Below are 13,069 nucleotides of genomic sequence, written 5' to 3'. Positions count from 1 at the left end.
AGGACCTATAGACATAGTGGAGAGGGACTGTGCTGTAGTTTCCTCATGTAGGATCTTCTTCCATTGGTACCCAGTCCTGTTACACAATGGGATTTACCCACCATACTAGCAGTGTGTTCAGAATCATATGTTTTTTTTTCATCCTGATGTTTAATCAATGACTTGGGTAGAGGATGGCATGCTTATCAAATGCACTGATGATACAAAGTTGAGAAGGAAATCTCATATACTAGATGACAAAACCATGATCCAAAGAGGTCTTGCCATACCAGAATAGTGGACTGAATCTAATCTGAAAGGGGGGGAAATAAAATCTTTCATATGGATTAAAAAATCAACTTCACAAATGCACAAAGGTTGGAACAGGTTGGGTTAAACAGCAGATGCTTTGTTTTGTTTGTTTTCTGATGAGGATCAGTTTTTAAATGAGGATCAGTTTAAATAAATGGTGATGTATGACCCATAGAGGAGAAAAACCCAGGGGACACATAATAGCTGTGTTTAAGTATTTGAAAGGGTATCATATAACAGGAGGGATTAGACATTTTATTTGGCTATTCTATAGGGGCGGCAGTGGACAGGGTACCAGGCCTGGAATCAGGAAGATGAGTCTTCCAGAATTCAAATCGGCCTCTGACACTAACTAGCTGTGCGACCCTGGTCAAGTCACTTAACCCTGTTTGCTTCAGTTTCCTCATCTATAAAATAAACTAGAGAAGGAAATGGCAAACCATTCTAGTATCTTTGCCAAGAAAAACCCAAATGGGCTCACAAAGAGTTGGACATGACTGAACAACAATAATGTAAACAACGTTTAGCCTATAGAAGAGAAAACTCTGGGGAAACGATAGCTGCATTTAAGTATTTAAAGGGGTGTCATATGATGAGGGATGAGATGTTCTATTTGGCCACTGAGAAATGGGTGGGCATTGAAAGAAGTAAATTTAAGCTTGATGTAAGGAAGACATTTCCCTGACAATTAGAACTATTCAAGAGTAGGATGGGTTGCCTAAGGAGGTTGTGGGTTCTCTGGACATTGGAGGTCTTTGAGCAGAAATTAGACCATCATTTTTTGGAGGATGTGTAATAGCAGGGATTTCTTTCAAGCATAGGTTAGACTAGGTGGTTCCTGAGGTTATTCCCAGCTCTAAAAATTTGTGATTCTGACTTAAACCTATGTGTAGCATAGGTTTCAAATGACTTTCATCTCTGTGGGAGCCAGAAAGGGCCTTCAACATTCCTGCAGTGGATACTGAGTCAGCAGGACATTGAAAGTGGCAGGTATAAGCTAAAAGCAAGAATGAAGTCATAAAAGAGGTCAGCCCATGGGCAAGACTTTCTGAGTAAGTTGGTCTCTTCCCTTTTCCTTTGTGCTTTTATCTCTCTTTGCCCTGAAAGAACTTTCAGTTTTCCATTCAGTTATGGGCTGAGCGCTGAGAGAAAGAAGGGGATGCTATAGGGAAAACTGAATCTCTAAGCCTTTCATGGGACTGAATAACAAAGGGAATTTGGAATTAAGGTTCTTGGATTATAGGTAGAAGCCTGAGCTTCTATCTGGGATTAGGAGCAACATGTAGGAAAGATGAGATATGGACATCTAGCTGAGAAGCAAACTGATGGCCAAGAATGCAATGGGCTTTGCTGTCAAAGCAAATTCCAGAGCACTGGAGATTGCCTGTTATCATGAGGAGTGGAGATGAACTATTCTCGTACCAACCTTGTCTTTTTGTTTAAACTCAGACATCCCAGACATGTAACTCCTTCTCCTGATGCTTCCGCAACCTTGTTGAGCTGGGAGGCTTGAGGAGAAGAATGTTTAGGTTTGGAAGAAGAAGTGGCCCACAAAAGGGAATGCATATCAGTTTCTATGAAATTTTACTGTGTTTAATAAAAATATGGCTGCATCAAATGTGTTCTTTTCCCCCCTGAATCTTATGGATACAGGCAAATCTTATAACTGGTAGCTAAAGGACATTTTCACTTCTAGGGCCAAAGTAAGCCACAGAAATCGCCATATTTTAATAATCCTGAATCATATTTCATATCATACCCTAGATTCAGTCAGAACCACACCAGCAAGGGTTTTTGTTTGCCCATTTCTTTGGAATTGGGTCTTTTGATGGGGCTGTGTTTTGCCATTGCAAGCCTTTTGCCCAGAGGTTCAAAGTGCCCTTGATCAGATCACTAGGCTGGTGGCTCAAGTTTGTCGCCACCTGGTGGGAAAAAATTCCCCGTTGGTCAAGTGCCATTGTAAGCTTATGAAAGGTAGGGCACAAGCCAAGTGTGGGCTGTTATTCCAACTGCAGCACCTCAAGTGTCACCAGGGCACATGTGGCCTCCACCAAAGATGGTTCACACCACGAACCTTCTCTAGAGATCCTTGATTCTAACTCTTTGCAATAGTCACGATGAGGGGTTGTACAAGAGATCTGTTCCTCTCCCCGCCGCGCCCCCCGCCCCCCAACCTGTTTTGAATTTTCTCCCAGGGAAGCCGCTGTCAAGGGAGCACCGATGGCAAAATAACAGCTGATATTCAAAGTCACTAAAGACTGTTAGGGAGGAAGCAGGAGTCCAGTTATGGAGGGTCAGGAACTGGAGACTTTTTTAAATAGAAAATTTTGTGCCCTAGGGTAAGCCACTTCCCATTTCTGTGACTCATTTTCTCTCAGTTTCTAATAATTATAATAATACTACTGCATGACATTGGATAATCTTAAACAGGATATCCACCTCTTGGGGATGCTGTGAGAACTGATCACCGCGTGTGGAGCTCTTTTTCAGGGAGGAAAATCGTGGGTAAATTAGAGATACAGCATTATTTTAAGCTATGGGAAATACGAGAGGTGTTATCTACCAGAGCTTCACTTTACATAAATAGCTCCGAGGTCCCACAAAATCGGCTGAACTGGGGTTTCCACGTTTAGTTCTCCCACCTCCTCTAATCTGCCCCCTTTATTCTCAGCTCCCTCCAGTCCCAGCAATCGTTTTGGATTGGAGGTCTCGCCTTTGGGAAAGGAGACAAGCCCAGAGCTGCTAGCAGTTGAAGATGGAGAAAGAAGACGAATGGGTTAGTAATTAATGCCCCTGTCCAGGTATGTGCATATGTACACAAAAACACACTCCTCCCCACCACTCTCCTCTTCTTTCTTCATCTCTCCCTTGTTGACTCTGCCGCTGAAGTCGTCGTCGGAGGCTCAGAGGAGGAGGTTAAAGGCGGAGTTGGAGAGGGAAACGAGGTGAGGGTAGAGGGAGGGAGCGCTGTTTGGAAAGAGGAGAGAGCCCTGTGGCTTGGTGGGGAAGCCTGACTGGCTGACAGAGGCCGGCGAGAAGTGGGGGCTGCTGCTGCTGCTGCTGCTTTTGCTGTGATGCTGAGCCTGTCCTGCACGGGGCGGTGGAGTCAGAGCCCGAGCACCAGCTGCGGCATCGGCGGCGGCGGCAGCGGCACCTGCATCACCTCCAGATCCTCGCGCCCATCCTCTCGCTTTCCCGTCCAGCACCTCCCGGGTGCAAGCGCCTGGAGTTCTCTATGGATGTCAAGGCGACTCCCAACGGGGTGGCCACCATCGAGGACAGAATCTTAAGGATCACGGGCTATTATGGCTATTATCCGGGATATTCCAGCCAAAAAAGTAAGACTCCCCCCGAGAGCGGTGGGTGGTGGTGGTGGTGATGTTGGTGGTGGCAGGGTTGGCTAGAGGCAACGTTTCGCTGAGACGGCGAAGGTTGTGAGACTGGCTTGGGGGTGGGGTGGGGACAGGTAGGGCGACCTGCTGCTGCCACTGGCACCTGCAGGCGAGACAGACCGGTGGGCATCCAGGACGCAGCCCTTACCACGTCCGAGTCATTCAGGCCACTTCGGGCACAAAGTATCTTTCAGGGGCCCCGCTGCTAAGCCAAGAGAGAGAGATCGGGCAGGAACCGTTGGTATGAAATAGTTAGGAAACGGTCGCAGTCGTCGGGGGCGGAGGTGCAGTGGGGTGAAGGGAGGAGGGAGAGCGGAGGAGTCCTCGAAGACCCTGGCCCGCGCTCCCGAGGGGGCGGGAGCACCCTGGTCACTCTTTGGCCCTCTAAGGAGTCTTCTAACATGGCTGTCCCTTTAGACTGGCATTGGGGAGCGAAGTTGAAGGGGTTCGGAAGAGGGGGATCAAGAGAGGGTCGAGGTCAGAGCTTGAACCAAACGTGTTTGTTTTTCTTGTGTGCTGATATGAAGAATCCCTACAGTCCCGCACACGCGACTGTTTGTTCACTTAAAGGTTCGGGGTTAGAGGAAGGTTCGAGCTTTTAAGCTATTTCTAGCGCGGAGTTACTCCTGTTTTAACGCCTTTTGTACTGTGACAATTCTGGGTAGAAAAAGCAGCCCCTTGGGATCAGCACAGAAGGGGCCATGCTTTATCTTCTCCAAGCCCCTGAATGCGTTACAAGGACTGAACAGAAGAAGCTGTCCAGTTCTCGTCTTCCTTTCTGCTGAGTGAAATCACGTAGAGCTCTGATGCTATCGCATTTCTGGAGCGGCGGGGCACCTTTGATGCCCAATAGTGGTCTTCTGCAAAGGTATTCTCTCAGCCCGGGGAGGTGTCCAAAGGTCCATGTTGTGATTAGTTCTGGCAAACACTGAAGGGCCCTTCCCCTGAACTGAGGGTGTCACAGCAGACCAATAACAAGAAAGTGGATTCTGGTTTTTCAATATCTCATCATTGCAGCCTTAAAGGAAGCCCATTTGATATTTTGGATGTTTTTAATTGGAAGGTTTTGAGCTCCCGTGTTCAATTCTGAGTAATGCTTTCCTTCAAATTTATTTTGGGGGGAATAAGTAAGAGCTCCTCTAAAATGGAAGATAACACAACGATTCCACAAATGAGAGAAAAAAAAAGGTTTTCCACAGAAGTTCCCTCCCCCTATCCCTTCCTTTGTTCCACAGTAATTATTCTTCAAGAGCCTTGCTCCATGACTGTCATTGCACTGGTATTTTCCAGTATGATCTTTTATTTTGTTTCAGGAAAGCCTTTTGATTTGGACCATTCCCGAGTAGTAGCTTTTTCGCATTTAAGCCTTAGATTATTCATTTTCCATGCAGAAGTAATTACATAGTGTTAGAATTTTCTGGAAAGAAAATAACACACTATGCAATGCTGTTGGAAAGTCTTTGTGTTAGAGCTTGAGGAAACTTTTGAATGTGTGTGTTTGCTTCTGGTGAAGGGTTTCTTTTTAACCCTAGAAACTGGAGTTGTCACTAGCATACTTTGTATAAATTGTATGCATTTATTTCTTGGAAATTTTAATTAGAGACTGTGGGATTTTAGTAATTTAGAGAGCCTGATAGTTTCTCTGCCCTCTTTGGTTCTTAAGGATATTTATTTTGTTTAACGACAGTGTTTTTTTCTAATGAAAACAGAAGATAGTGTGGGGAAAGTGATTTTTGAATTAGGACATTTAATATGAAACTTTGTGACTTTTCCCATTTTCTGTACACATTAGATTTGCATCATGATACCAAAATGAGGAATCAAGGAAAATGCATTAGTTGAACCAAAAAATGGAAGGTAAGGGAACTGAAAAATTCATTCAGATTGGTTATTGTTGATGGGCATTTTAAACTAACTTAGAAGATACAGAATTTGTATAGACTAGAGAGCGAAGCTGCAAAGAATAGTTAGAATTAACTGTTACTAAGAAGTAACAGAAAGGTAACCCATCCTTAGTTCTTTGCATGTCTGCAGAGGTGGAGAGAAGGTTGCCTTTGAACTCAGTGAGAGGCTCGGAAAGGAGAGAGTTGGAGAAGGGCCAGACAGTTGAACAACGTGAAATAATCCCATCTTTAATGTAGGATTCTACTAGTAAACAAACAAATGAATCAAACCAGTGCAATTGATTCAGGCCAATTGATTCAGCTGTTACCAGGAATTGAGGAACAGATTTTGGAAGCCTGAGGCATGAAGGTGAACAATGGTAATGCATTGTACATCATAGTTGAAAGTAATGTGGCATTTTCATCTTGTGACTGGTTCTATTGAGTTTTAAACTGTGGGAAGGTGTCAGATCTGGAGTAGAATACCTTTTGGAAGTAGATGGAGGCTTAGTTCTAGGGAAATGAACAAGTGGCTAGCAAGTCATTAGCAGTCATCTAATCTAACCTTCTTATTTTACAGATGAGGGAACAGAGACCCAGAAAGGTTAATGACTTGACTAGGGTTACATAGGAAGCAAGTCACGGAGACATGGTCCAGACTGACTTCCAAGTTCAATACTTATCGACTGCATCTTGCTGCCTCTCCCATTGAGAGCACTGCACTGTCTCCCAAATTCAATACAATCCACTCTCCAAATCTAGGGTCAGGTAATTTCTCCTTGTGTCTGTCCATAATATGTGTTTTATTGGACTAACAATGGACAGATTATAATCCAGGCAGGATGCATTCTCTATCACTTTTACTTATCTTTTTTTTTGTGTGTGGATTGTTAATCTGACACTCTGAGTGGCTTTGGATCCCTGCTGTATTCCAAGGACGGTACAATAATTTGATGCATGAACAAGAGCATCTGAAAGACCTCAGCACCTATATATAGGACATCCTACAATGACCTTGGGTAGCTAAGTGGTGTAGTGGATAGAGTGCTGGGCCTGGAGTCAGGAAGACTCATCTTCCTGAGTTCAAATCCAGCCTCAGACACTTATTAGCTGTGTGACCCTGGACAAGTCACTTAACCCTGTTTGCTTTAGTTTTCTTGTCTGTAATATGAGCTGGAGAAGGAAATGGCAAACCATTCCAGTATCTTTGCCAAGAAAACCCAAATAGAGTCATGAAGAGTCAGACACAAACGAACAACATGACATTGATGAGTATTCTTGAGAAGAATATGCCTCCTTGATATGCTTCATTTCATATTGAAAACCAGAGGATCACTGAATGAAGGTATCCCTGTCCTTGCATCTGTCAAGAAGTTTTATTCATTCTTAACCTTGTTGGAGAAAGGTCTTAAAGGTGGCATTAGGTCTTTTGAATCAAATGCTTTATACCGTGTACATGGTCAATAAATATGTTGGAGGAAGATCTGCTTGCTACCCTTCAATGCCCTTTGCTGGCACAATTGCTGATGCATCAGAAAGAAGCCTAAGAAGGAAATGATTTCTTTTGCTAGGTTGCCACTGGGAAAAAATTCTGTCGAATTGGTTATGAGAGTCCCCTCTATTAACCTCTGGGTCATTTTCCTTGATTTAATCCTGTCTTGGCTGAAATGGAATTATTTTAAAATAAAATTTAATTGATATCCTTTATTTTTACATATCTATGTTTTTCAATATATCCACCCTACTTCTCCCTCCCAAAGAGATACTTTATTAAACAAGAAGAAAAAAAAGAAAAATTAGCCAAAATATTGGAAAAAGTCTAATATTAAATGCAGTATTCCGTGGCTATAGCCCTCCACCTCTGTGAAGATGCCTCTTTCCTTAGTGGCTTGCCTCCTGAAAAGCATGATGGGAAATTGGGGTGTTAGGACCTTTTGAGGCTTACTAGGATGATAGTAACCTCACTACTGGTGATAAGGAGCTTCTTATTTATTTGGTGTCCACATTCCTTTCTAGGCCACCATGACTTGGGCATATAGCCTCCAGTCATCTTGCAGTTCTACAAGTAGGATGGCCAAAGTCTTGAGATAATCTTGGTATTGGTCCCAAGGGCCACTTGTACCTAAAATCTTTCAAGTCTATACAGAGAGACTTGGTTGACTTAGGATTTCGAAGTAGGTTGGAGCTTTAGGGGATAGCTTGAACTTGGGTAGGGCAGAGAGGCCCTTACTGCCCTATTCCCGAGTTTCATGGTATACCATTTGTTAGGGATGGATTGGCTTCTTAGTAATTTCATGATTCTGAAGTTTTGTAATACAGTGCCTGGAGTGTAGTAAACACTTAATAAATGCTTGTCTGGCTGACCTCTGGGGCAGTAAGTGCAATGCTTTTGTGCCTTCCTCTAACACCCCCAAAATTGCCTATTTGCAGTAACAACTGTATTTGTCTTGATAGCCACAGCTGTCCTAGTCACTTGCTCAAATTTCACTAATTGATCTGTTCACACCTGGTATTCTGGCAAGCTCTAAAGTGCAATCTAATGGCTGCAAAACCCATGGCTTTTCTTCACTCCATCTTTTGCAGTCTCCCGTTAGGGAACCAACCACAACAGAAATTCATCTTTACTGTGGCGATTAAAAAGATTCAAGAGACATAGTTTCTGGGTAATTTAATCATTTTATTAATAAGGTCAGAACATTTATTAATAAAAGGATGGTAATTTGGCCATGTCTCTTAGACCAAAGACAATCATGGCAGTGGCTCAGGGCTTATATGTTCTTTTGGAAGAGGGGTGGCAGTCAACTTTGATTGGTTAACAAGTAATGAGAGAATGAATACTACAGATAAGAGTGACATCGTATTGGACAGAGACTATCTCTATGCCCAGATGACTCCAAGCCTTGGGCAATCTATTCAAAGAATTTATGCCGCACCCAAGCCTGGGCAGAACACAATGGCTACTATATCTGTGGAGTCTAAACAAGAAAGTCAGTTCAATCTCATTACCAGCAATGTCCTTCACAAGATTGAACTTTTTATGATCAGGACCTTAGAAAAAGGGGGAAACTCTAGATCTCCCAAAATCATTAGTTATTAATAATCATTTCTTCCGTTATGGCACCAAGTATTCACAATTCCCCATCTTAGTCACCTCAAAAGGGACAAAAGGGGGTTCCTATCTGAGGCCTCTACCCAATTTAATTGGTTTTGGAGAAATGTGTTCTGTAATCTCCTTAAGTAGATGGAACTCTGCTGTGAAGTGGATCTTTTCACTGCTCCGTTTGACCATGCCCTTGTCAGCCATTGTTTGGTGATAGGTCAGGTTGCTGTTTCAACTTTTCGTGCAACCTCCCCGATTCTGTGATGATGAAAGCTTGCTTATCCTCTGACTCCTCTGTGGAGGAGATCATGCTGTAGGCATTGTAATAGGACAAACCCAAGGCTTTCTTAACATTGGTTACAGTTCCCAATTCTCATCCTCACTCCCTCTCCCATTCTTCTATAGTCCCAATCTCAGTGGGATTTAGTACATTTCCGGTGAAAGTTTTGTGTGGAGATCGTGTTTCCTGCCGGTGGACTATAGGTTCTTATTCTCAGCCTTTTGCTTCCTTCCCCCTTTATCATCATCCTTTTCAAATGTGCTGTTACCAAGCTGATCTCTGCACACATAGCACAGTCCTTAAAAAACGTTGAGGTCTGTCTCTAGCTGGTGAATTGATGGGGACAGTTTGCTTTCACTTTCCATATGTCGGCTGTGGTCTGTCCAGGACCATTAATAATAACAAGCAAAGCTTGACCTGGCTCTTCCTTTATCTTCCATGTCACCCTCTTTAGCATTTAACCCCTTCGCATCAGTGGGTTCCTTCTCTCTGTTCCATTGAAAGCATTCTCCATATGCTACCAGAAAAGACTCTTGCCATAAGGTACTATGCTAGTATATCTGGCCCTCTGACTACCTCATCCTCTGCATCTGTATCACCTCTTTCCTCACTTCAAACACAGTATGAGCCATGATGCTGTTTAAAACAATTATTTAGTATTTTATTTTCCCTCAATTACTTGCAAAAATAATTTTAACATACATTTTAAATATTTTAAGTTCCAAATTCTCTCCTTATCTCCCTCCCCATTCCTCTCATTAAGAAAGCAAGCAATTTGATATGTGCAGTCATGCAAAACCCATTTCTATATTAGTCATATTATAAAAGAAAACACAGACCAAAAAAAAAACCCCAGAAAAACAAAGTTCAGAAAAAGGTATGCTTTGATCTGTATTCAGACTCCACACCATACTGTTTTGATCCAAATCCTACCAATGACACCAAAATGTTGTGGGTGGACTGAGACTGGATCCACAGCTGTACAATAGAGTATTTTTGTTGTTCAGTTGTTTTTCACTCATATCTGACTCTTTGTGATCCATTTGGGGTTTTCTTGACAAAGATACTGGAGTGGATTGCCATTTCCTTCTCCAGCTGATTTTACAGATGAGGAAACTGAGGCAAACAGGATTAAGTGACTTGCCCCGGGTCACACAGCTAATAAGTGTCTGAGGCTGGATTCAAACTCAGGAAGACTAATCTTCCTGAATCAGGGCCCAGCACTCTATCCACCATGCCACCTAGTTACGCTATAATAGAACACAGATAATGTTAAAATGTGATTTTCTAAGTTAACATAAGGCCTGTAGGGATCCTTATGTACCAAATGAGTGACCATTTCTTACATTTCTCTTCAATTTTTTTTCTACTGAGCTAGATTGTAGAGGTCTTTAAATGACAAGAAAACAAATCTTCACTTTCTCTTAGATATAATAGGGAAACACTCAAGATTTCAGATGAAGGGGGACCTTAGAAAATATTTTTAAGTTGTTTAAAAGGCAATTTCTTACCTGTTTTTAAGTGTGATTAGGAAATTGCCGTGCCCATTAATTTTACTGCTATTCTGTTTTTCAAACTGCTTTCCCATTTTGGAGGTTGGCATTAGTTTTTCCCTAGAAATTGAAAATTAGGTAAGTGAATTAAAGACTCACAGGAAGAGAAAATTGGAACTCTTTGGCCCACGTATGCTACCAACTATTAGGATGATGATGTTAAAGGCTGGTATAAAATTTCCCAAAGACAGCAGACTCTCCTGCTTTTGATGATTCACAGTCCTAGGATTTACTGCTGGAGCATACTGACGAGGAATCTGAGGACCATGGGGGTTAAGTGATTTGCCCATGTTCACATGAGTATTAAATGTCAGGGCTGGTATTTGAACCCAGGTCTTCAGAATACAATCTGAGTACTTTTGCAATCAGACCTGGGCATTTAGAGTGTGTTTAGATAATATTTCATTAAATCACTGACTCTATACAATATATTACAAAGCATTTCCAGGTGTCTGTTTAGATTGATGGTTGCCTCCTGCTGTGGCACACCTAGCCTCCGCTAGAGAATTGTTTATTGAGTTCCATGAAAGTGCTATTGATTCAACAGTTTGAATAAAATATTCCACAGTTAAGTAGGATAAGGCACTAATTCCTTTAGATCTGAAAGGCTTCAACAGTCAAATATGACCTATGATACTGTGTATTTTAAACAACTTTTGCAAAGTATAATACTCTGCAAGTGTTAGTTCTGGGCTAATGCCAAGAAGGCACACTTAGTGTGAGGTGTCAGAGATCGATACAAAGTCTAATATTTTGTAAATTAGGTACAATTGGAATTTGTCAGACCTTCTGAAAAGAGATTCCTAGCTGGAGATAAAATTCGGTTCAAGAACTAGAAATCAAAACTGAGTTCTTCAGCTTTGTTGACCTATACTTACTTCCCTTTTTTGGAAATTTGGAACAAAATTTCCCTTTTGCCAGTTCTGCTACTCCTTGTCTGTTTTCATGCTCTTTCGAAGACCACCGATGCTAATTCAGAAATCGTGTTTTCCCAATTGTTTCAGTACCTAGGATGTAGTTTGTTGGGCCTGATGAATTGAATTTGTCAGCTTGAAATTATTAACTACCATCTATGAAGAATGTTTTTTCATGATTTCCCTGTATACATTGGGTATGGATTCCCTTTTGATTTTGGACTTTCCAGTCTAAAGGATCATTCTTTTTTTTTCTTCTTTTGGTGAGGCAATCAGGGTTAAGTGACGTGCTCAGGGTCACACAGCTAGTAAGTGTCAAGTGTCTAAGGTTGGATTTGAACTCAGGTCCTTCTGACTCCAAGGATGGAGCTCTATCGGTTGTGACACCTAGCTGTCCCAGGATCATTCTTCTTGAAAGAGGAATCATATGCAAAATAAAATAAAAGTTAAACAGCATTACTTTCTTTCTGGACTCTGTTATCATCTTACCTTCCACACAGAGTCCCATTCCTACTTTTGTCTTTCTTCCTCCCCTAGTATAGCTTAAATGCCCACCAAACTCTTTTTCATTTCACTTTGCTTTCATTACCACCCTCAGCTCAGTTGAGTTTTAGCACCCTGTTTGGCTGCAATCAGTCTCTTTAGACAACTCTCTTTTCTTTTTACTGAAATTGCTTTAATTTTTTGTCTTAGGTTGAATTCTTAATGGCTTATCATTCCTCTTAGCCTGACTTTTCCTGTGAAATTTTAGGCCATTGTGTCTTGCTCATCCTTTTTGGGAGGAAATCCTTTTCATCAAATTCTAGGGTCCATGTCAAAGTATACTTGGGTTTTCTCATCTTCTTCAAAACCACTTGCAAAAGGGACTGGCCACTTCCTCCTTAAATTTACTATCATTTCTACCTCAGGAACCATTTCAGCCTTTTTGGTGAGAATTGGGTCCAAAATTAAAGTTCCTATTGTTGCTTGCTTCAGTATTTGAAGGATGGAATTATCATTAAGGCAAATAAAGAAAAATTTACTATTCCTGCCTGAGTGAGACCTACAATAAATAAAAGGATAGTTAAGTTCCTTATCACCATTATAGCCTGCCTCTTTGATAGGATCTGCTTATCAGTCTTCTCAATTTAGTTATCTTCCCAGATTAAAGATTATTTGTTACCGCAATCTTACTTTGTCAAAGTACAAAGTAAGAAAAAGTATTAAGATCTGCTTTGCTGCTGTACCAGAGAACCATAGGACTTTTCCATTTGATTTCAATTAACCAAGCAGTTAACATTTATTAAGCACCCACTATGTGCCAGGCATTGTGGCAAGCACTAAGTATTCAAATAGAGGCAAAAGACATTCTTTGCCCTCAAGCAGCTTACAACTGAATGGACAAGACAGCATGCAAACAAATATATACAAAGTTAGCTATATATGGGATAAATAGGAAATAGAGGGAAGGCACTAGAATTGAGGGGTTGGGGAAGGCTTCCTGCAGATGGTGGAATTTTATTTGGGACTAACAGGGAAATCAGTAGTTGGAATGGAGAAGGGAGAGCATTCCAGGCAAGGAAAATAGCCAGAGAGAATGCCTGCTGTTGAGAGATGGAGTGTTTTGTTCAAGGAGTAGCCAGGAGCCAGTGTTACCAGATTAAAGAATAATTGTTG

At 41.8% G+C, this 13,069-nt stretch overlaps 1 protein-coding gene across 1 annotated transcript in view; it reads left to right on the top strand.

The window, feature by feature from the left end:
* The first annotated feature begins 3,345 nt into the window (after positions 1 to 3,345).
* SLC35F4 (solute carrier family 35 member F4) overlaps positions 3,346 to 13,069 on the top strand; it is a 267,852-nt gene continuing 258,128 nt past the window's right edge. Inside the window, exon 1 of the mRNA XM_020986533.2 lies at positions 3,346 to 3,629. Coding sequence (XP_020842192.1) covers positions 3,527 to 3,629 — 103 coding nt within the window. The 5' untranslated portion in view covers positions 3,346 to 3,526. The remainder of the gene's footprint in view (positions 3,630 to 13,069) is intronic.

The sequence above is a fragment of the Phascolarctos cinereus genome, unplaced genomic scaffold (assembly GCF_003287225.1).
Source record: "Phascolarctos cinereus isolate Bilbo 61053 unplaced genomic scaffold, phaCin_HiC Scaffold_3;HRSCAF=262, whole genome shotgun sequence".
Taxonomy (NCBI): domain Eukaryota; kingdom Metazoa; phylum Chordata; class Mammalia; order Diprotodontia; family Phascolarctidae; genus Phascolarctos; species Phascolarctos cinereus.
Note: the sequence above shows the minus strand (reverse complement) of the source record. Positions and strands in the feature narration are given on the sequence as shown.